The sequence below is a fragment of the Gobius niger genome (genome assembly GCF_951799975.1).
Source record: "Gobius niger genome assembly, chromosome: 1".
Lineage (NCBI taxonomy): Eukaryota > Metazoa > Chordata > Actinopteri > Gobiiformes > Gobiidae > Gobius > Gobius niger.
Genome location: NC_136852.1, coordinates 3,622,164 through 3,646,673, shown reverse-complemented (window position 1 = coordinate 3,646,673; position 24,510 = coordinate 3,622,164). Strand labels below are relative to the sequence as shown.

General features: G+C 39.2%; 1 protein-coding gene across 1 annotated transcript in view; it reads left to right on the top strand.

Moving 5' to 3' along the window:
• Window positions 1-18,575: 18,575 nt before the first annotated feature.
• Window positions 18,576-24,510, top strand: part of nectin3a (nectin cell adhesion molecule 3a) — a 129,651-nt gene continuing 123,716 nt past the window's right edge. Inside the window, exon 1 of the mRNA XM_079574387.1 lies at window positions 18,576-18,745. Within this exon, the coding sequence (XP_079430513.1) occupies window positions 18,670-18,745 (76 nt within the window). The 5' untranslated portion in view covers window positions 18,576-18,669. The remainder of the gene's footprint in view (window positions 18,746-24,510) is intronic.

Here is a 24,510-nt window from a genome sequence, read left to right as displayed (position 1 = left end):
TTTGTTGGATTTTTGTAATTTTGTTGTTGTATTTTTGTCTTTTTTTTGTTGGATTTTTGTCACTTTTTTGTTGTATTTTTGTCTTTTTTTTGTTGGATTTTTGTCTTTTTTTTGCTGGATTTTTGTCTTTTTTTTGTTGGATTTTTGTCACTTTTTTGCTGGATTTTTGTCATTTTTTTGTTGGATTTTTGTCTTTTTTTTGCTGGATTTTTGTAATTTTTCTGCTGGATTTTTGTCACTTTTTTGTTGGATTTTTGTAATTTTTTTGTTGGATTTTTGTCTTTTTTTTCTGGATTTTTGTAATTTTTTTGTTGGATTTTTGTAATTTTTTTGTTGGATTTTTGTCACTTTTTTGCTGGATTTTTGTCATTTTTTTGTTGGATTTTTGTCTTTTTTTTGCTGGATTTTTGTAATTTTTTTGCTGGATTTTTGTCACTTTTTTGTTGGATTTTTGTAATTTTTTTGTTGGATTTTTGTCTTTTTTTTCTGGATTTTTGTAATTTTTTTGTTGGATTTTTGTAATTTTTTTGTTGGATTTTTGTCTTTTTTTTCTGGATTTTTGTCATTTTTTTGCTGGATTTTTGTCATTTTTTGCTGGATTTTTGTCATTTTTTTGTTGGATTTTTGTAATTTTGTTGTTGTATTTTTGTCATTTTTTGCTGGATTTTTGTCAATTTTTGGTGCTCTTTTGTCACTTTTTAGCGCATTTTTGTTTTTGTCGTCCTCATTTTCTTCTTGTTTTTTGTCGCTGTTTTGAAGAAGCTTTTACATTTGTAGAACAGGAGAAAGCCTGTTCATGTGGGAGTTAAGAGGTTGAAACCCTGTCTTCTTACCTGACGTCCTCTCTCTGGGGGAGATTGTTTGGACTTTGTCGTCCGTCAGCGGCCGCACTTTCACCTGTAATCGCCCGTGAACGCGCGCCCCGCAGATCTGACGCCCCTCCGTCCGCGCCTCGTTTGCGCCTGACGCTCCGTCCGCGCCGCCGCCCGAGCGAAACGGAAACACTGTCCGCGTGAGCGCCGGGGTGACGCGTCCTCACCGGGAACAGAGGTCTGAGTGGAGCGTAATCCAGGCTGTCAGACTTCACATTAATTTCTCTCATTTACACCGGATTTTACAGGATCGAGGGATGATTGTGCTGTAAAATGTGATTCCAGTAGATGGCGCCATTGGACAATCCACAGTTGCAGCTTTTCAGATTCAGTTTATTTGCCATTTCAGCATAAAGCAGGCAGCTGTGCACGTGGGGTCACATGGTTTGGATGTCCTTGAACCAAAATATTTACTCAAGTAAAAGCAAAAAAGTACTTGAGTAGTGCAAGTAATGAGAAGGCTATTTAAGGTAAAACTTATGAGAAAGCATGAAATAATGTGGAAGATTGTCATATTTTCAAAGAGAATCATTATGAAGAGTGAAGTAACAAAAGGAGAGGCGAGTTTATTTGTAGAGCACATTTCACACACAGTTCAAAGCGATTCAAAGTGCTTCATAAAATGACAGGAACAAGATCAAATCAAACCATAAAATGTCAACATAAACATTACAGTAAAAGGCAAGAGTGGAGATGAAATACTTTCATGGGTAAAAAGAACTGTTTTCAGTCTGGATTTGAACATTGTCAGAGTTGAGGCCCTTCTCACATCCTCCAGATTTTGGCTTTAGCCTCTGCGTGTTTATAACATCAGCAGCTTTTTACCATCTGAAAAACATTGCTAAGATCAGAGGAATAGTGTCAAAACCAGACTTAGAGAGACTTATCCATACATTTGTCTCCAGCAAGTTAGACGACTGTAACGGCTGCAGAACATCCAGAACGCTGCTGCTCGAGTCCTCACAAGAACCAGGAAATACGACCATATTAGTCCAGTGCTCCGGTCTCTGCACTGGCTTCCTGTCACTCAGAGAATAGACTTTAAAACATCTCTGCTTGTTACAAGTCTTTTCATGGTTTATCACCAAAGTCCATCTCTGACATGTTAGAGCCGTATGAACCATCTCGGGCCCTGAGAACTTCAGGGAGGGGCCTCCTGGTGGTTCCAGAGTCAGGACTAAACACGGTGAGGCTGCGTTTCAGTTTCAGCTAAAATCTGGAACAGTCTTCATGAGGATGTGAGACAGGCCTCAACTCTGACAATGTTCAAATCCAGGCTGAAAACAGTTCTTTTTGCCCATGAATATGACTGAAAGTATTTTATCTACACTCTTGCCTTTTACTGTAATTGATTAATTTTATGTTGATGTTTTTATTGATTCTATTTGTTTTCTTATATTTATGCAACTGTGAAGCACTTTGAATTGCCTTGTATATGAATTGTGCTCTACAAATAAACTTGCCTTGCCTTTAGTCCTGACTCTGAGAACCCCCAGGAGACCCCTCCCTCTCAGGGCCTGAGATGACTCCTACGGCTCTAACATGTCAGAGATGGACTTTGGTGCTAAACCATGAAAAGGCTTGAGCTGTTTTAAAGTCTAGTCTCTGAGCGACAGGAAGCCGGTGCAGAGACCGGAGCACTGGACTAATATGGTCGTATTTTCCTGGTTCTTGTCAGACACAAAAAAACATTTTAATGAAAGATTTACTCACAGTGTTAGGAGTCAGGAGTCAAGTAAACAGTTCTGTATGGGGAAAAAAACAACTTGTAAAAGAACATTTATTTAAATGTAACTTAACACGAAGGAATCACCACCCGTTCATTCACCGGTGTCAGACACTGGAGGAAACTTTCACAAAGTCTAACATCTTCTCCCTCAGCTCACATGAACTAAGGTCACATGACATTTCATCTCACAGTATTCAATAAAAGGACATTTTCTGTTTGGACATTTCTTTCCATAACGTTGTCTCTAGAATGTCGGGAATGTTGTACTCGGTGATTGTGTGGGTCACTTTAAACTTGAGTAAATATTTTGTGTACTTTACCTCCAGTGACAAAGATCAGCAGCCTGACGTGTCTGAATGACTGAGATGAAGTCCACACACTCACTTCCCGGTCATAGTGCCAGGTCTGGGGGGTCTGGGGGGGTCTGTGGTGGTCTGGGGGGGGTCTGGGGCAGGGCCGAGGTGTTTCTCTCTCCAGTGTGACGGCTGAGGAATGCTGTGTTTACCAAAGCGTGTTTTCACAGTCTGTAAAAGCCGAGGTCCCAGGCCAGTGGAGGAGGGGGGGGGGGCTCGGTGCCCGTCCTGTCGCCAGATCTCTGCGGTAATAACGACGAGTGTGGCCACTGTCCACGCTCTGTAAACGCAGTATTGTTAATCCTTCAGTTTCCTGGATAAACCAAATATCCAGGTAACTAGAAATATTCCCACAGTTTCCATAACACTGTACAGTCTGGTGATGGGCAGATGATTCCCCAAAGTGTGTCATAGAGGAAAACTGCTCTGGACAATGAGGAGGGAGTTCAGCTTCATGATGGCCTTGTGTATGAAACTGTTCTTCAGTCGACTGGAACTGAACCGTAGGCAGTCTCCTCCCTGAAGGCATTACCTCGAAGAGACTGTGATGGTGCGTAGGGTCCCCTTTGCGGGTGAGACGGGTAGAGTACATGTCCTTAATGGAGGGGAGAGGGGCTCCACAGATCTTCTCCGCTGCTCTCACGATGCTCTGGAGGCTCCTTCAGCAGGAGGCAGTGCTGGCGCCGTGACTCACAGTGATGGAGCTGGTCAGGATGCTCTCTATAGTCCCTCTGTAGAAGAACCACACAGTGATGGAGCTGGTCAGGATGCTCTCTATAGTCCCTTTGTAGAAGAACCACACAGTGATGGAGCTGGTCAGGATGCTCTCTATAGTCCCTCTGTAGAAGAACCACACAGTGATGGAGCTGGTCAGGATGCTCTCTATAGTCCCTCTGTAGAAGAACCACACAGTGATGGAGCTGGTCAGGATGCTCTCTATAGTCCCTCTGTAGAAGAACCACACAGTGATGGTCAGGATGCTCTCTATAGTCCCTCTGTAGAAGAACCACACAGTGATGGTCAGGATGCTCTCTATAGTCCCTCTGTAGAAGAACCACACAGTGATGGTCAGGATGCTCTCTATAGTCCCTCTGTAGAAGTTGCACATAACGGAGGCTGGGACTCTGGCTCTTCTTAACTTGCGGAGAAAGTAGAGACACTGATGACTCTTCTTGACCAGTGATGTAGTGTGCGTGATCCAGGAGAGCTTCTCTGTGATGTGCACACCCAGGAACTTAGTGCTGGTCACCCTCTCCTCTGCAGCACCGTTGATTGTTAGAGGAGCTGGACCTGCGCTCTTCGTCTCTTTCTTTCTTGTTAAAATGGTTCTCATCAATGCCGGCAAACCTTCTTCCTCATTGTGAGTCAGTTGCATTGACAGCACATCTGCACAGCGCCCCCTACCGTTCATAGAGTGTAGTGTGCACCCTGCGGCCAATCAAAGGGAACAAAACACGCAGACAATTTTACTTTTTAGAAATGCCGTGGAGTAAAACGTATAATAGTCATCTTTCAAAAGTAGTCTCGAATAATACTGCACAAGTAAAGTACAGATTCGACAAAAATGTGACAAAAATGTGACAAAAAAGTGACAAAAATTCAGCAAAAATTCAACAAAAAAATTACAAAAAATCAACCAAAAAGTGACAAAATGTGACAAAAATTCAAGAAAAATGTGACAAAAATTCATCAAAAATTCAACAAAAAAATGACAAAAACTCAACAAAAATGTGACAAAAATTCAACAAAAATGTGACAAAAATTCAACAAAAAAGTGACAAAAATTCAACAAAAATTCAACAAAAATTCAAGAAAAATGTGACAAAAATTCAACAAAAAAGTGACAAAAAATCAACAAAAATTCAACAAAAATTCAAGAAAAATGTGACAAAAAATCAACAAAAATGTGACAAAAATTCAACAAAAAAATGACAAAAACTCAACAAAAAGTGACAAAAATTCAACAAAGAAGTGACAAAAAATCAACAAAAATGTGACAAAAATTCAAGAAAAATGTGACAAAAATTCAAGAAAAATGTGACAAAAATTCAAGAAAAATGTGACAAAAATTCAACAAAAAAGTGACAAAAAATCAACAAAAATGTGACAAAAATTCCTCAAAAATTCAACAAAAAAATGACAAAAACTCAACAAAAAGTGACAAAAATTCAACAAAAAAAGAAAAGAAAAAGTGACAAATAAAAAACACAAAAAAGGTGACGCAACACAGCAACAACGCGAGGAAAAAGATCAGTTTTGTGGGTCTTAGCTTTCAAATGAGGTGTTACACAGACCTATATAATGGCCAAAGAGAACAGAATGCATTTGGTTTAGGCGGGTGGTAAGAGGTTAAAGGGACTATACGGAGTTGAAAAATGTTAAAATTATGTATTTTCCTCCCCCTACATGTTCCAGCCATGACCTGTTCACCACAACTGCCTCTAGAATCCTGCACTGTCGCTCACAAAGGGGTTAATTCGGGTCTGAAGTGCCGTCACGCACACTGCAGTTACACGTATGACCTGAAGTGAAGTACAGATCCTTCATTACAGGCCGCTCCTGCGTACATTCGTCATTATTATATTTGCCAAAAGACACAACAGGAACCTGGGAATCTTCCACCTGAATCCGCCGCTTCCTGCCCTCGGATGGGACTCTTTTTTTTTGTTTTGCTCTTCCTGGGTGAATTCCTCTGATGTCCCGCTCCGAACTGCTGAGGGAGCAGCTTTATCCCCTGGATCTCCAGCGCGCGATAATAACACGCTCCGTCCCGCCCGGCTGAAAACGCGCCACAGCTGCCATTATCTCGCAGCGCTCCTAATTACAGCATTGTCTCGTTCTGGAGACGCCGCCGGTTTGTCCTTCACTGAGTTTCAGATTAACTTGAATCGACTTCCTCCTCGTTCCATCTGCGCGGCTTTTCAGAGCGAGAGCCGCCTCGGGGAACGTTTAACCATGAAGGAAAACACGAGAGCCTGTTCTATGTTCTCTTTAAGAATCTCTTTTATTAGTTGAAAATGTCCGTCTTATGGTTCAAGTACTATAGGTATCGGAAAAAGTATCGGTATCGTAAACCAAGTATTGTTAACCTCTTAACTCCCACCTGAACAGATCCCATTTGCTCCAGTTTGGCTTTACCCGAATCACAAAGCTTCTTGGGGAAAAAAGCACCAAAACAGCCACAAAAAATGAGAAGAAAACAAGGATGTAAACGCAACCAAAAACAGACAAAAATTCAACAAAAATGTGACAAAAATTCAACAAAAATTCCTGAACCGAGAGGATCTGTTTCCTCACGTCAGATTTTTTTTTCCATCATTTTTTTGTTGGGTATTCAACTCATTTTTGTAACTTTTTGGTCATTTTTTTTTGGACGTTTTTTGTCACATTTTTGTCACATTTTTGTCACATTTTTGTCACATTTTTTTGTAATTTTTTTGTAATTTTTTTGTAATTTTTTTGTAATTTTTTTGTAATTTTTGTGTAATTTTTTTGTAATTTTTTTGTAATTTTTTATACATTTGTTGTCCTTTTTTTGTCAATTTTTTATCACATTTTTGTCATTTTTTTGTCACATTTTTGTCATTTTTTGGTCACATTTTCGTCACATTTTTGTCATTTTTTTGTCACATTTTCGTCACATTTTTGTCATTTTTTGTCACATTTTTGTCACATTTTTGTCATTCTTTTGTCACATTTTTGTCACATTTTTGTCATTTTTTTGTCACATTTTCGTCACATTTTTGTCAATATTTTCTCACTTTTTTGTCACATTTCCATCATTGTTTTCGTCTCAGTTTTGTTGCTTTTTACACACCTTTTTCCCAGAAGCTTTAGGACCGGGGTAAAGCCAAACTGGAGAAAATGTGCTCGGTTCAGGTGGGAGTTAAGGGGTTAAAATCCTATGATTGGCAAAAACAATGTCCATAAACAGGGCATTGCTTCTCTTGCGCTGTAACAGATCTGTCATTTTATAAAACCGAGGTACAGACCTGGATGCATCAGCTTTTGCCGACCATTCACCAAGACATCCGGCAAAAATTGCGGAAGTAAACAACAACAGCGATCACTGTATTGTGCCGAGACTGCAGCCAAACAATACTGTGTTGCATCTCCTACGTGGAAAAGCAAACAGCACGAGAGGCATTTTCTCAAGTGGAGCTTTAACATCTTAACTCCCACCTGAACGGATCCCATTTTCTCCAGTTTGGCTTTACCCTAATCAAAAAGCTGCTTGGGGAAAAAGCACCAGAAAAGCCACAAAAAATTAGAAGAAAACAGGATGTAAACGCAACAAAAAAGTGACAAAAATGTGAAAAAAATTCAACAAAAATTCAACAAAAAAGTGACAAAAATTCATCAAAAATTCAACAAAAATGTGACAAAAAAGTGACAAAAATTCAACAAAAATGTGATAAAAATTCAACAAAAAATCAACAAAAAATCAACAAAAATTCAACAAAAAAGTGACAAAAATTCAACAAAAATGTGACAAAAATTCAACAAAAATGTGACAAAAATTCAACAGAAATGTGACAAAAATTCAACAAAAAAGTGACAAAAATTCAACAAAAAATGACCAAAACTCAACCAAAAAGTGACAAAAATTCAGCAAAAATGTGGCAAAAATTCAACAAAAAAGTGACAAAAATTCAACAAAAATGTGACAAAAATTCAACAAAAAAATTACCAAAACTCAACCAAAAAGTGACAAAAATTCAGCAAAAATGTGGCAAAAATTCAACAAAAAACTGACAAAAAATCAACAAAAAAATGACAAAAATTCAACCAAAAAGTGACAAAAATTAAAAAAAAAAAAAGACAAAAATTCAACAAAAATGTGACAAAAACTCGATAAAAGTGACCATAATAAAATAAAAAACACAAAAAAAGGTGACACAACACAGCAACAACGCGAGGAAAAAGATCAGTTTTGTGGGTCTTAGCTTTCAAATGAGGTGCTACACAGGCCTATATAATAGCCAAGAGGATAGAATGCATTCGGTTTAGGCGGGTGGTAAGAGGTTAACCACCTTGTGCACAAATGACACGCAGGATAATGAACCCGGGACTGTCTGACTTGACCTTCCCGTGTGTGGAAAAAGTGCCACACAAACACAAACACAATCCCGCCCCGCGCCGCAGCTTGAGAACCCCCACTCGCTTCTGAGAACACTGTTGTTGTGAAAGTTACTTATTGGCAGCGGAAAGGGTGACTCAGCGCTTTTGACGCGAGTCCAACCGAGAAGCTGGACGCGCACGCTTTCTTATTTAATTCATTTTTTTTTCTTTCTTCCTCCTGAAGCCGCTGCTGCTGCTGAGTCCACAAGAGTTTCTACATAAAGTGAGGAAATGTCAGCAGGGAAACGCATCCTCCATTATCCGCATGTGCTGGACCAAAATATACCGTCATTTCCGGACTTTGCTAGATTTTTATGGTCATGCTGAACACTGGGTCATATTAACAATAACTCTTGGGTTCAAAACACTCGGCTATTTCTCATGACAGAAATCTGACGTGAGGAGGAGACATCCGGGGCGGACTGGCCATATGTTCATTCTGGAAGAGCACAGAAGGGCCACCGGCTCTGGGGTCAGTCCGGCCTCTCGATTTTCTCCTCTTATTCGCCTTAACCGAGCTTTACCTAAATCTAAAAGCTTAAAAGAAAAGCATCAAAATAGCGACGAGGATGAAAACGGAACAAAAATGTGCTGGAAAAGCAAAAATAAAACGTGACAAAAAAGCAACGATAAAAAAGCTATGAAAAACCAACAAGAAATCCACAAAAATGTGACAAAAACACAACTACAAAGCAACAAAAAAACACAAAAAGTGAAAAAAAAAAAACATGACAAAAACATAACAAAGCAACGAAAAAAAGCGATGAAAAACCAACAAAATAGCCATGATAACATAACAAAAACACAAGACAGTGACGTTGAATACACAGCAAAAAAACACACACACAAAAAACACGAAAAATGTGACGAAAACCCACTAAAAAAGTTATGAAAAAGCAACAAAAAAACATGACAAAAATGTGACAAAAATGCGGCGACGTGACAAAAAGTTTCAATCACTTTTGTAGGTCTTAGCTTTCAAATCAGGCCTCACACTGTTGCTCTTCGGTCAAGAAGTGTCTTATTTACGCTAATTTGGGCCAGGCTGGTCAGAGTCCAGGGCCGTGTTTCAGTCCCAGTCCGGCCCTGGACTCATCCAAACATAAAGTTGAGGAGATGATGGAGCAAACCCTGTCACTGTCTTCCTCTCCCACTGTCCCCAGCAGTGTTCATTTCGTTGACTAAAATATTTAGTCTTAAAGCGGGGGTATTATGCTTTTTTCAGTCACATAGCACCAGTCTATATCACACTACAATGATGAGCAAACCTTCTGTTGGTCTGTAAATGCAGTAAATTAGAATAACTGCCTTGTATAAAATGTCTCTCTCAAAATGGCTGTAGTGAATGTCTTGAAATAGGCCTCTGTCTCTTTAAGAACCTCTGAGCCTTTCCGACACGCCCCCTCCACACGCTGTCTGTGGCATCAGTGGGGAGGGGGTTCTGCTGAGGAGCAGTGGTTGGTTACTCGGCTGGTGACGAAAGCTCGGAGGCGTCTCCAGGAGGTGGGGGCGTTCCTAGGAGGACTCAGGCAAACCTGTCCCTAAAATGGCCGCCATCAGAGTTTTTACAGATTACTCAAAAATACGGGAATGTGCCAAGGCAACACTTCAGGCATGTTTTTAATGAGGGAATGACATAACATGATGGAAAGTTTGAAAAAGTCGATTTTGCATAACACCCCCCCTTTAATGTTTGTCTGTAACTGTTTCTTGTGCAACTTGTCCTGTGTTGTGCTGTATTGTGTTCAGTTTTAAATGTTTTGGTCCCTTGAAAACGGGGTTTCCCGTTAATGAATTCAAATTCAAATGCCCTTGTAACAGCGTGGACAGCAGCGGCAGTGTGGCCTATATAAGTACAAAATATTTTTCTTCCAAAATCTGTCCACAGAGGAAGAGAGAAACAGAGGAACCCCGCCGACAGGGATCGGACAAGAAGAACTGAAGCTCCAACAAAGACTGGACGTTCTGCCATCTTAGCCCGTCAGCCCTGGAAGAAACGACAGTAATATCTTTTTTTTTTTCAACACTGTTTTTTATTAAAGGGGGGGTATTATGCAAAATGGACTTTTTCAAGCTTTACATCATGTTATTTTGTCATTCCCTCATTAAAAACATGCCTGAAGTGTTGCCTTGGCACATTCACGTATTGTTGAGTCTCTAAAAGATCCATAAAATGTTTTAAAAAACGGCGTTGGGACCGGGTCTAAAAGACATGTCCGCACAGTAAAGTGAAGATTACTGCGCGGATTTTGAACTACTCCTGGTATTATTACGCCTTACGATATAGTTCCCCCTTTTATCCGCTTAGAAAATCCACATTGTTTAATTTTGTGTAATTATACTTTGTAGTGGAACACTTCACGTAACCATATTTTAATAGGGAAAACGTGGAAGAGCTTGGTAGCTTCTATCTTGACCTGTTTTGGAGCTATAGAGGAGAGAGGGAGAGGCTAAATGCTAACGCCGTCTGCGCTGTGTTTACGTGACTGAAGGCACGGGTGAAGATCAGACACGTCCTAATGAACTCGTCAAAGCTAAGGTAAGAACAAATCTCAGTATGTAAAAACGGTGGCCTGTTCCTTTAACCTGTTCAGGACCGCCGTCCCTGATCAGGGACTGATTCCAGTTCCATTTACTTGCATACAGTATTTAGGCAAATTATATTTCGACCAATATAGACATGTGGCACAGATTTTTAAACAGCCAATTCTCCCCAAAACATCTATTCCAGTCATGGAACACCATCACATAAATCAAAACATTAATTAAGGACAGACAAATTTTTAAAAAAAACATGAAAATCGAGCAATAAAATTAAGCATTTCTTATCCATATTAAATTATTTGTGGTCCAATCATTGGTTGACTGGATTTTTTTGGTCCAAAATACTCAAGTAAAATATACTTCAACAAAATTTTCAACAAAATATTCTTTTTGGAAAATTTGGCTCATTATTTTAAATTTTCACGGTCAGAAATTACCTAAAAATACTCCACAAATGAGAAAATCTTCTTGTAAACAAACTTGAGCCATTTCCCAAAGAAATCCATTGATATTTGTGCTGGCAGTGCTCAGTGCAGGCCAGAAGCACATGTTAGCCTCATGTTAGCCACATTAGCATTTAGGCACAGACTTGTCTAAAATGTCCACAGGACCATTGATTTCACAGGTGACAGTGGTACATCTGTGTAGAGGTTCATTGTCTCTGTCGAACAATATGCCATAGTCCATATCCACAGTGAATGAAGACGTGTAAAAGCTCTTTTCTGAGTAAACAAGGCGGCCATTTTGTTTCGGGGGAAGGTGTGACTGACGCACCTTTGTGCACTGAGATAAATATGGAAAAGAAATCACCCACTTCATTTTGCTTTGATTTAGTCCATTTTTGGGAGGTTTGTTGTTGCTGCTGCACTTTGTTTGACAAATTTGTGAAAATATTTTTGCTTTTATAACATTTGGCACTTTGGAGAGGTTTGTGCACGATGCTAATGAGATATAGCACCAAAACACTAAAAGGTTTACAAATCCAACATACTTGGACCTAGACTTCTGAAATTTTGCACACATGCTGAGTACCAGTAAGGTCACAGCTGTACTAAATTTGGAGTGTGTGCTATGAAGTATATTTTCAGGAAAGACATTTCAGTTTATGTGTAATTTTCGATATATAAAAAAGCTATATTTTTTATTTATTTTATAACTAAAGAACCTTTTTACATGTTTTTGTCACATGTCCTTCTAAATGTACAAAGAAGCTACTTCTTGTCCTGATTCCTATGATGGTTCACATCAGCAATTTGGACAAAGTATGTTGTTTTAACAGTAATTTTAATATGGAGAGGTTACTGTTTAATTTAGCCAGGCGAGAGGACATCAAAATAGGTGGTCCTTAACAGTTGTTTTCGCTGCCCGTTTCTCCAAGGGGGAAGGGGTTTAGGATTAATCTTTTTAAGTTTGAATGGTGCAACTGCATCGAGGGCAGTGAGCAGTTTACTGTTAAAGTTGCCAACAATAAAATCACAGTGAGCAGGTAAAGTCACTGGAGGAATTTGTTGTAAAGCATCAATACATTTTGCTGAATCAAACCGGTGACATTAAAAAACACGCAGTAATGGTCAGAGACGGCCAAATCGACGACAGAGGACAGAGTAGTGGACAGGCCATACGTGATGACCAGCCCAAATCTTAAAACCGCCATCTGAAACGACAGTAATATCTATGGAAAACCTCCCTAAAATCCTTTGGGAAGAGGATGAACTTCAGTGGACCACGTGTGGAGTTGAGCTGAGCGTGAGTATCTGTCTGTATTGTTATGTGACCACAGTCTGCTCAGAGGGACAGCTCCGTAAACAAATATTAGCATGTAATTAGATACGGGCTGGGTAAAAATAGGCTGCGGCTGAGGGGGATTGGATGTAAATGGAGCCTGTCTGCGGCGGCGAGGCGTGAGGATGAATACAGAGGGGGAGCTCACAGCGGGACAATGAGGAGGCGACTTTTCCCTCGTGCTTCCTGTTTCAGAGAGGATGAGAAGCTGTTTGAGCAAATACTGTGTGAGCGAGACTGTGGAGCTCTGTAGGTAAATGCTCCGGTCACGCTACTTTAAACGTACTTACTCGAGCAGAAAGTACAGCGGAGGAAGACGTAGAAAACAACAACAGGCCTCATTTGAAAGCTAAGACCTACAACACTGAGCTAAGATTTTTCCTCGTGTTTCCATGCATTGATACCGAGTTGTTTTGTCACGTTTTATTGTCTTACTTTTTTGTGGTCTTTTTGTTTTTTTTACCCTTTTTGTCACGTTTTCGACACCTTTTTTGTCTCATTTTCGTCGTTATTTTGATGCTTTTCTCAGGAAGCTTTTAGATTTGGGTAATGCCTTGATCAGGGGTGTCAAACATACGGCCCGCGGGCTCGACCCGGCCCGCGAGATGATTTACTCCGGCCTCTGTAGAGCATGTAGAAGAGTATGTAAATAAAAAAAGTCTCTAGTCCATGTCCAGCAGAGGGCACTGACATAATAAGAGCTCAGGATATGAACAACACATTATAGCCACGTGGTGAATGGACAGTCTGCCCCAGGACGGCTGTGGCTTCACTCCCACGGTGGGTCGTGGGCCACATATAATAGAGAAATGTTTCCAATAAATGAATAATAACAAGCTGTGATTTGGTCAAAGCCCCAGATTGACTGTAGCTTCATTAAAAATAACGGCTTACACTTGTATTGCACTTTACAAGCCTGTGTCACAAGTTCCTCAAAGTACTACATAGTCATTATTCATTCACTCACTGGTGGTGAAGCTGTTATTGAAGCCACTGCCGTCCTGGGGCAGACTGTCCATTTATCACGTGGCTATAATGTGTTATCATATCCTGAGCTCTTATTATGTCAGTGCCCTCTGCTGGACACGTGTTGAACTCTTTCCTTTTTTTAAATGTAATGCCTGGGACTTTTGGGTCAAGACCGGCCCTCTAAAAAAAAAAAAAAAAAAACTTTGGTTGAGCTAAAACAGTATAAGCTACGAATCGAGGACAATAGCTGCATTTTGTTTCTGCCGATTTCAAGCTAGCCCCTCATATCACTCAACACTTTAATCTTTTCATTAACAATATGATGGAACTTTTGTAAAAATGACTTAACGATCTTAAAATGTGCGTTCCGTTAATGAAGTTCCACTCGCGACTGCAACACAAATAAACTTCTCAAAACCAACCAAATGATCCCACTGTAGGTTTAAGATGAAACGGTAAAACTCACCAGAGTTCAGGAGGTGTGGAGTGAGGATAGAAGTTCCAAAAAGGCCAAACATTGTAAATCCTTTCAATGGAAACTAGAAGATTTACAAACTGCACTGACGACGAGGGGCAAGACGGAGTCACCTGACAACTCCCAGCATGCACTTCTTTGCAAACATTTGTCTAAAATTTATAAAAAATAGCGGTCTGAGGTTCTGTGGGTCCTGGAGGGAGTTACAATAAACTATTTCCTCTTATATTCGCAATGTGAGGGGCATGAGTGTTTTGTCCCAGAGGCCCATTGATCCTTATAGGAGATTATCTGGGAACCATGACTCAAGAAAGCGCCACCAGCAGGGTATAAAAGCGTCATATCCATCTAGTGGAGGAATCGTGTAATTGCATCTAAGTAATGACAGAGATTCTAATGGCTCTTCCCGCTAATTTCGGGCCGGTGAAAATTATTACGGGTCATTATCTCGGTCTGACTGGCCCAACCGGCCCAAAAGTATGTCAGCCCACCGGGAAAACTCCCGAATCTCCCGATGGCCGGTCCAGCCCTGCCCCTAGTGGCTACAATGAGCGTTCTGGTAATTAAAAAAAAAATATATGACTCCGCACAGGAATGCTGTTAACACTGTGTAGCGCATATCATGGCCACAATCTGAGCTGCTAGTGCTTTGATTCTTGTATATCGTGTAAACCTTTTGTGAAGCACTTTGGTCAACACGAGTTGTTTTTAAATGTGCTGTATAAATACATTTGATATTTGCGTATCATGATACAGGTGCCTCGATACGATACTATGTGTATTGTCACTTACTCCCCAACAATATAATACTGAGACGATACATTGAGCACAGCCCTATAGTCTGACTCCACACCGTTCAAAATATTGAATAAGGATCCAAATTTCATATTAACCCCTTAACTCCCACCTGAACCGAGCACATTTTCTCCAGTTTGGCTTTACCCCAGTCCAAAAGCTTCTGGAAAAAAGCTGTGAAAAAGCAGCAAAACTGAGACGAAAACAATGATGGAAATGTGACAAAAAAGTGGGAAACATTGACAAAAAGTGATGAATAATTGATGAAAAAGTGGCAAAAATGTCACAAGAAATTGACAAAAAATGACAAAAATGTGATACAAATTTGACAAAAAAATGACAAAAATATGACAAAAACTTGACAAAAAATGACAAAATAATTACAAAAAAAATGACAAAAAATGACAAAAAAATGAAAAAAATGTGACAAAATGTGACAAAAATGTGATCAAAATTTGACAAAAAATATGATTAAAAAAATGACAAAAAAAAAGACAAAAAAATGACAAAAACTTGACAAAAAATGACCAAAAAATGACCAAAAAATAACCAAAAAATGACCAAAAAATGACCAAAATTTGATCAAAATTTGACAAAAAAACAACAAAAAAGTGACAAAAAAAGTGATAAAAAAATGACTAAAAAATGACAAAAATGTGATCAAAAATGACTAAAAAATGACAAAAAAAAATGACAAAAATGTGACAAAAAAATGGCAAAAATTTGATCAAAATTTGACAAAAAAATTGCAAAAAAAATGACAAAAAATGACAAAAATGTGACAAAAATGTGACAAAAAAGTTACAAAAATGAGTTGAATACCCAACAAAAAAATGATGGAAAAAAAATCTGATGACGTGAGGAAAAAGATCCTCTCGGTTCAGGCGGGAGTTAAGAGGTTAAATCCGCCCATAGGAGCAGGTTGAACTAAATGTTCTATAGTCGGCTAGTCCTGATGTCAAGTCCTGTTTACCTTTCATCTGAGCATTAACTTTGTCCTTTTCGTTGTAGATTATTCGGTTACGTGAGGTCATTCCTAATAACGAATCTAACACAATCTATGAACCGAGGTCAACTTTCACTCGTCTCATTTATCACAATAACCTGCCTGTTATATTAGCGCCCACATTTGGGTATTCCCCAGTGTGCTCCCCTCTCAGTAAACTGCCTTTCTTTTCTCCAACACATCTGTTTCCGACCATGAAGCTTAATCAGATCTGCAGGGCCGTCACACTGGGGGGGGCGAAAGGGCAAAACCAGAGGGTCCCGCTGGAGAAAAAAGGGGAAAAGAACACGTCCGATGATTGGAAAATAGGAAACACATGATGCAAAATAGGCAGGAAAGGTGCAGTATTTTGCTTCATTCACGCCGTTTTCATAAATCCAGTTATGGTTGTTTCTTCGTCTAACGCTGAGGCGCACCGACCTATATTTTCCGGACTTTGCTGTGTCATAGAACACCAACATTTCATTCCAACTGGATCCTATCCCTGGTGCCTGAAGGGGGCGCTCTAGGCCAATTGGAAATCATGACCAGCCCAGCGTTTCACTTCTTAATGTCTTTTTTTATTCTAATGGACAGAATTGTTTTTCTGTGGAAAACCTGGTGAAAATTAACAAAAGACGTGACACTCAAAGATGCTTTACATTGCATTAATCATTCATTCCATACTTGGTGGTGGTAAGATACTATTGTAGCCACAGCTGCCCTGGGGTAGACTGGAATCAAAAGTTATCCAAAGTACTTATCCCCTTAACTCCCACCTGAACCGAGCACGTTTTCTCCAGTTTGGCATTACCCCAGTCCAAAAGCTTCTGGAAAAAAGCTGTGAAAATAACAACAAAACTGAGACGAGAACAATGATGGAAATGTGACAAAAAAGTGACGAAAAATTTATGAAAAAGTGGCAAAAATGTCACAAAAAATGTCACAAGAAATGGACAAAAAATTGACCAAAAAATCACCAAAAAATTACAAAAATGCGCTAAAAATGTACCAAAAAATGACAAAAAATTGATAAAAATTTGACCAAAAAAGGACAAAAATGCAACAAAAAAATGAAAAAAAATTGGAGAAAAAATTGACGAAAAAAAGAAAAAAAAATGATACAAATTTGACAAAAAAATTACAAAAAAGTTACAAAAATGAGTTGAATACCCAACAAAAAAATTATGGAAAAAAAAACTGATGACGTGAGGAAAAAGATCCTCGGTTCAGGCGGGAGTTAAGAGCTTAAATAACCTTTACGGATTTTTCTGCAGCACAGAACCAAGAATTTATATAGTTAACAAACTGAAAAATGCTTCGTTTGCAGATGGGGAGTGAAATTAATTCGTTTTTTTCTCTATACGGTCATTGTGATAAAACACCTTTTCACTTCGTCAGGTCCTGCTAAAAGAACTCAATCTAAAACGCAATCACTGCAATCGCCGTAATTGCATTCCAAAATCCAACGCCGTTTTCTAATATTGAGGGACACAAAGGCTTTGGGCAGGGGGGTCGGCGACAGGGGCGGCTCTAGAGGGGTAATAAAGGTCTTGCCACCCCAGCTGCCATTGATGTCATGTGATGTCTCATATCTGCTCTAAGCTGCTTACAAAGGCTCACTCTCAGTTAGTACTGTTTTTTTGACAGGACAAAGAATTAGAATGACTTAATAGCTAAATAGGTTGCCAGGTGCCAACTCCTGTGGCTCCCAAGATGGTGATTTTTTTTTTTTTTTTACACAAAAGTTAAAATTTTACCTGAGTTAGGAACCACCTACATTATAATAGCATTAATCTCTTAACTCCCGTCTGAACCGAGAGGATCTTTTTCCTCACGTCATCAGATTTTTTTTTCATCATTTTTTTGTTGGGAGTTCAACTCATTTTTGTAACTTTTTGTAATTTTTTTGTGATTTTTTGTAATTTTTTTGTCAATTTTTTATCACATTTTTGTAAATTTTTGTCACATTTTTGTCATTTTTTGGTGATTTTTTCATCCATTTTTTTTATCACATTATCGTCATTTTTTTGTCACATTTTGGTCATTTTTTTGTCACATTTGTCATTTTTTGGTGATTTTTTTCATCCATTTTTTATCACATTATTGTCATTTTTTGTCACATTTTGGTCATTTTTTCATCAATTATTTTATCAATTTTTTGTAATTTTTTTGTCAATTTTTTATCACATGTTTGGCATTTTTTCGTCAATTTTTCGTCACTTTTTTGTCACATTTCCATCATTGTTTTCGTCTCAGTTTTGTTGCTATTTTCACAGCTTTTTGGATTGGGGTAAAGCCAAACTGGAGAAAATGTGCTCGGTTCAGGTGGGAGTTAAGGGGTTAAAGACAATGCTACTATTTGTATATAATTTTGGGAGGCCCAGCCGGCATCTAAACAGAAAAATTGCCTTGCGATCAAGCAAAACTTGCATACCCCCCTATAAACATTCGACATTGTATAATGTGTTGCCACCCCAGAAATGATCCCTGACCCTAAAGCCACCCCGTGTTTTTTTTTTTGTAGATCCGCCCCTGGTCGGGGAGTATATTTACATTTGCAGTTGATGATTTTGAGTTCGGGATCCCCTGACCCAGGGCTCCTCCAAAGTCTAGAAACGGCCGTGCTCGTGGGGCTCCTCTAACCAGCCGGCTCCCCTCCCCGTTTTGAGGGGGCTGTCCTCGGCTGTCCCGTGTCCTCCTGTCCCGCACAGACCATTATTCCACTGCCTCTCACTCTCTCACTCACTCTCTCACCGCCGTGTCCCGCTGAGGAGGTGCAGCCCACGCACGCGGAGCAGGCAGGCAGAGCTTTACCGCAGTGAGCGCGAGAGCCGTGTGTGTGCACCAGAGCACGAGCCCCCCCTTCACAACAGCCGAGCCGAGCCGAGCGCGAGGAGGACAACAACACAGCTCGGATTTACTGTAACGCGCTGTAAAAAAGACACACAGGAGCTCGAGCCGACAGAGGATCACCTCCACGAGCTCAGCCTGGACCGCGAAGCACGAGCGGCGCGAGGAGGAGAGGAAAGCGACGCGAAACCATGGCCAAACGACGGTCGGCACTCACTGGGAATAACGCACTGGGACTTTTTGCATCACTTTTCATCTTATTTACACGTGAGTTTACGCTTTTTATTCATTATTATCGCTGTATTGTCGAAAGCGGTCGCGTCAGGAAACCGTTACTTCCAGTTAACTCGCCTGTTGTAACGCGAAGTTTGTTTCCATCCGCTTTTTTTTACGCTAGCTTCGGTTTTAAATCAGAAACTAGGGTCGTTTTTCCTTCCCTTCAACCCTTACCCTCGTTTTTTTTGTTCTGTAAAGGTTTCCAGCCATAACTTTATCAACTCGAGCGAAAATCCCCGCACTCTTTGCTCGTTTTTGCATCTCGAATTTCCGAAGCGAAACGTGGAAGTTTTGCAGCGGTGATGTCGTCAAAAATAAGAGCGTTCCCATCGTCAGGCTCCTGGGCTTTACTTTTCAGTCTGTCACACATGACTTAGCGGTCTCTGGAGTTACTCATGCGGGATAAAAGGAGCTCTGAGCGGGGCCACATTCGCTCACAGGCTCCGTGTGAAAGTAGAAGCGGTGCGCGGTCAGGAGTGGATGGAAAAGACTGGGTTTTTTAGCCAGTCCGGTAAAGGAGTGACTCAACTTCAATGGTTTTTAAGGAGAAAAAGGTCAAAACTAGTAATTAACCTCTTAACCCCCACCTGAACCGAGCACATTTTCTCCAGTTTGGCTCAACCCAAGTCGAGAAGCTTCTTGAAAAAAAGGTCTCAAAACAGATGAAAACGCCACAAAAAGCGTGACAAAAACACAATAGTTTCGGGGAAATTCTTGTTACCATGGAGATCCGCCATCTTTGCAGCTGTTAGCAAACATTTCCATTGACTAGCATTAGCTTAAAACAATATAAAAAGTGGAAAAAAAAATCGCCGTGGAACATCTACCTCACACAATAGCTCCAGTATTTTAACTTTTAAAATCTCCATTAGTTTATAATTGCTGCTAATCCCATAATGCTTAGCGATATGACATCACGTTCCCGAACTCTATACAAAAGTTTAATGTGACGACAATTCAACAACAAAAATGTGACAAAAATTCAACAAAAACTCAACAAAAAATCAACAAAAATTCAACAAAAATTCAACAAAGATGTGACAAAAACTCAACAAAAATGTGACAATAATTCAACAAAGATGTGACAAAAATTCAACAAAAATTCAACAAAAATTCAACAAAAATTCAACAAAAACTCAACAAAAATGTGACAAAAATTCAACAAAGATGTGACAAAAATTCAACAAAAATGTGACAATAATTCAACAAAGATGTGACAAAAATTCAACAAAAATTCAACAAAAATTCAACAAAAACTCAACAAAAACTCAACAAAAATGTGACAAAAATTCAACAAAAATGTGACAAAGATGTGACAAAAATGTGACAAAAACTCAACAAAAATGTGACAAAAATTCAACAAAGATGTGACAAAAATTCAACAAAGATGTGACAAAAATTCAACAAAAAATCAACAAAAATTCAACAAAAATGTGACAAAAACTCAACAAAAATGTGACAAAAATTCAACAAAGATGTGACAAAAATTCAACAAAAATGTGACAAAAACTCAACAAAAATGTGACAAAAATTCAACAAAAATTCAACAAAGATGTGACAAAAATGTGACAAAAACTCAACAAAAATGTGACAAAAATTCAACAAAGATGTGACAAAAAATTCAACAAAAATGTGACAAAAATACAACAAAAATGTGACAAAAATACAACAAAGATGTGACCAAAAATTCAACAAAAAAGTGACAAAAATGGAAAAAGAAAAAGAAAAAAAACATACATAAGGTGACACGACACACCAACAATGCGAAGAAAAAGATCAGTTTTGTGGGTCTTAGCTTTCAAATGAGGTGTTACACAGGCCTATGTAATAGCCAAAGAGGACAGAATGCGTTTGGTTTAGGCGGGTGAATCTCCATTAGTTTACAACTGCTGCTAATCCCATAATGCTTAGCGATATGACGTCACATTCCCGAACTCTATAGAAAAGTTTAGTTTAGTGGTATATTTGGTCGGGATGGTGCATGTTCATGAACGAGCCACACCGGATTGTAGCCTTAACTTGGGCTCATTTCCAGCCGTCATCCCCCATGTGCACTCTCATTCATCCAAGCCTATTGTACATGTTTTTAGTGGTAGGGGAAACCGGAGTACAGACACAGGGAGAACATGCAAACTCCACACAGAAAGGCAATCGAACCCGGACCTTCTAGCTGTGAAGCGCGAGCGCTAACCGCTGCGCCACCGTGCAGCCCTGTGACAAAAAAGCAACAAAAAGCCACAGAGCAATAGAAATGTGACAAAAGACGCAACAGAAAAGTGACAAATGTGTAACCACAACTCAACAAAATGGTCACAAAAGTCCAACAGCAAAGTGAAAAAAGCAAAAACGGAAAAAAATGCAAATATGCGAGAAAACCTCCCATATAAAACTCTTAAAAACAACCATCAATATTTCTGAAACTCAACAGAGAGTTACTGAACCATGACTGACTCATTGCTAAAACAGTATTATTTACTAAAGTTGTTACTTCCGGGGTTAGCGTAGCTGCTGCGCCAACTCAGACATTAGCATTTTTTCCCCCTCTAAACCAGGAAGTAGTGACTTTAGCAAATATTACTTTTTTAGCAGTAGGTTCAGCATTTTTGGCTAATGAGTCTGAGAAATAAGTATGTTCAGTAACTCTCCGTTGAGTTACAGAAATATTGATGGTTGTTTTTAAGAGTTTTTAATGTTTTTTTTCCCCGCATATTTGCCGGTCTGCTAGGACCCGGAGGCAGAAGTCGTGACGTCACACAAACGTATAGGCTGTAACCTTTTGGATTTGGATAAAGCTAAACTGGAGACAAGGCAGGGGGTTATGAAGTTGATAGCTAATTCCTCAAGTAAGAGTAGAAATATAAACTATTTCATGAGATAAGTATATACCAACGGTTTTAAAACTTTTCTTACAAAGTACAACCTCATAAAATACTGTGTTTGTCCTTCCATGTGTCACCAGGCCTCAAATCAGGACAAAACCAGGTCTGAATGAACCTAAGTGAGTCTAAACTGGGTGTAAACTATGTCTAAAACTGGAAAAAACACCAAGCGTTATATATTACTCATGTGTAGATGAAACTATCGGTTACATTTACTCATGAGCATGTACTTGAGCCACTTTTTGACGTAGCAGTACTATTTGGAGTAGTTTTACCACACAGTCAAGTTTTTTTGCCCTTCAAAACTAGAATATGAGTCAGGCATTACTGCAACTATTTTAACTACTGTGGCTTTTTTTTATAGTGTTCCCAAACAAGAAAGAAAGTAAGCTGAAGAGCTGTTCATCAACTAAATCAACCTTATGAGAAAATGCTCGTGAGCTAAATTAGTGCCAGCCTCTAAATCCTTAGGCTTAGGAGTCTGGGCGGTCGTGCTTTTCCTTTGCCTTTCGTCCTCTAGACTTCGGGCTCCGAGATGTTGAGGATTTCTTGTGTGTTGCTCGTCGTGTCGGAGGCTGGAGCCGTCGCTGACTCAGCAGAATCTCCTGGAGAGTTAGAAGAATCAGACGGCGAGATAACCGCGCTGAAATGTAGCTTTTGAATGTGTCGCTTTGAGGGAATGGATTTCATGTCTCTGTGTAAATGTCGTTGTTATTGCTTTCTTAACCTCTTAACTCCCACCTGAACGGATCCCATTTTCTCCAGTTTGGTTTTACCCTAATCAAAAAGCTTCTTGGGGAAAAAAAGCACCAAAATAGGCACAAAAAATGAGAAGAAAACAAGGATGTAAACGCAACAAAAATGTGAAAAAAATTCAACAAAAATGTGAAAAAAATTCAACAAAAATGTGAAAAAAATTCAACAAAAATGTGACAATAATTCAACAAAGATGTGACAAAAATGTGACAAAAACTCAACAAAAATGTGACGAAAATTCAACAAAATTGTGACAAAAATTCAACAAAAATGTGACAAAAATGTGAAAAAAATTCAACAAAAATGTGACAATAATTCAACAAAAATGTGACAATAATTCAACAAAAATGTGAAAAAAATTCAACAAAAATGTGACAATAATTCAACAAAAATGTGATAATAATTCAACAAAAATGTGACAAAAATTCAACAAAAATGTGAAAAAATTCAACAAAAATGTGAAAAAATTCAACAAAAATGTGACAATAATTCAACAAAAATGTGAAAAAATTCAACAAAAATGTGACAATAATTCAACAAAAATGTGAAAAAAATTCAACAAAAATGTGACAATAATTCAACAAAAATGTGATAATAATTCAACAAAAATGTGACAATAATTCAACAAAAATGTGAAAAAAATTCAACAAAAATGTGACAAAAATTCAACAAAAATGTGAAAAAAATTCAACAAAAATGTGACAAAAATTCAACAAAAATGTGAAAAAAATAAAACATACATAAGGTGACACAACACAGCAACAATGGGAAGAAAAAGATCAGTTTTGTGGGTCTTAGCTTTCAAATGAGGTGTTACACAGGCCTATATAATAGCCAAAGAGGACAGAATGCATTTGGTCTAGGCGGGTGGTAAGAGGTTAATAAGTTCCTGGGTGTAATGTTTTGATACACTAACCCATACAATGGATTTCAGATTTTGGAGCTATGACAGAGAAGACTATAAAGAGGCTCTTCAGAATCCTGCTGCATTAACTTTGCATCTCACTCTGGAAAGGCTCCAGTTGAAATTGTTTGTGAAGAGGACGGGCTTTTAGCGGAGCATTTGGGCTGATTAGCTAAAACTGCATCAACAACCACAGTCAGGATGAAAACCCATTAGTGTTTTGTAAATGTGTAACTCAGTACATGGCTTCCGTCTGCGTCGCTCGCTGTGTTGTTTAGTAGATTCATAAAAGTCACGATTGGTTTGAACTTTGAACCGTTGGTGGAGCCGTACAACATGGGTTTTTGAGAGTTTCACAAATGTCATGACAGTCCAGCTGCAGAGTTTGGGATGCACAATGTATCGCAAAGTCACTGAAGTCGTCCATCAGACTGAGGTTGACATATTTTTTGGCAAACTCAGCCTCAAATTCACTATTAGGAACCGTTTGGAACTTCACTTGCAGAGGAAATGCCAGGACGGTCTGAAGAAAGCAGCACACGCCCAACATAATCAACATGACAAGTGCTATACGTTTAAGATCCTATATTGTGCAACTATTTGGAGTTTTTAACCATGTTGTAATGCTATTTCCTTATCAAAAACACCCTCATAGTGTTTGGCTTCATTCATGCACGTCTGAGTAATCCTCATAAACCCTGCCCTCTAAGCAGCTGCTCCGCCCTCTCTTGGTGAAGGACTGGCTTTGACCATCTTATGTCAGATTGTCGAACCACCCCCATCCAGGAAGTGCTCAACGTGCAGCGTTTTCAGAGAAGAAGTTGTGAATAAGTCTGTCTTACCTACTCTGTAAAAGGACACCACCTGTTCTTTTTTCTTACCTAAAGATATTGTCTCGGCGACATCCAGCCAAAGAATCACTAGTGATATCACAAATTCACTTTCTCGTTGGAGAGGTGCGGTTTACGATTGTCCATAGCCGCTTACTGGGGGCTACGAATGTCTATCATATGCGTCTGCACGTAGCCATAGCCAATCGTATAAATTGTATCCAATGATGGATGTTCTTTTAAAGGAACAGGCCACCGTTTTTACATACTGAGATATGTTCTTACCTTAGCTTTGACGAGTTCTTTAGGACCTGTCTGATCTTCCCCCGTGCCTTCAGTCACGTAAACACAGCGCAGACGGTGTTAGCATTTAGCCTCTCCCTCTCT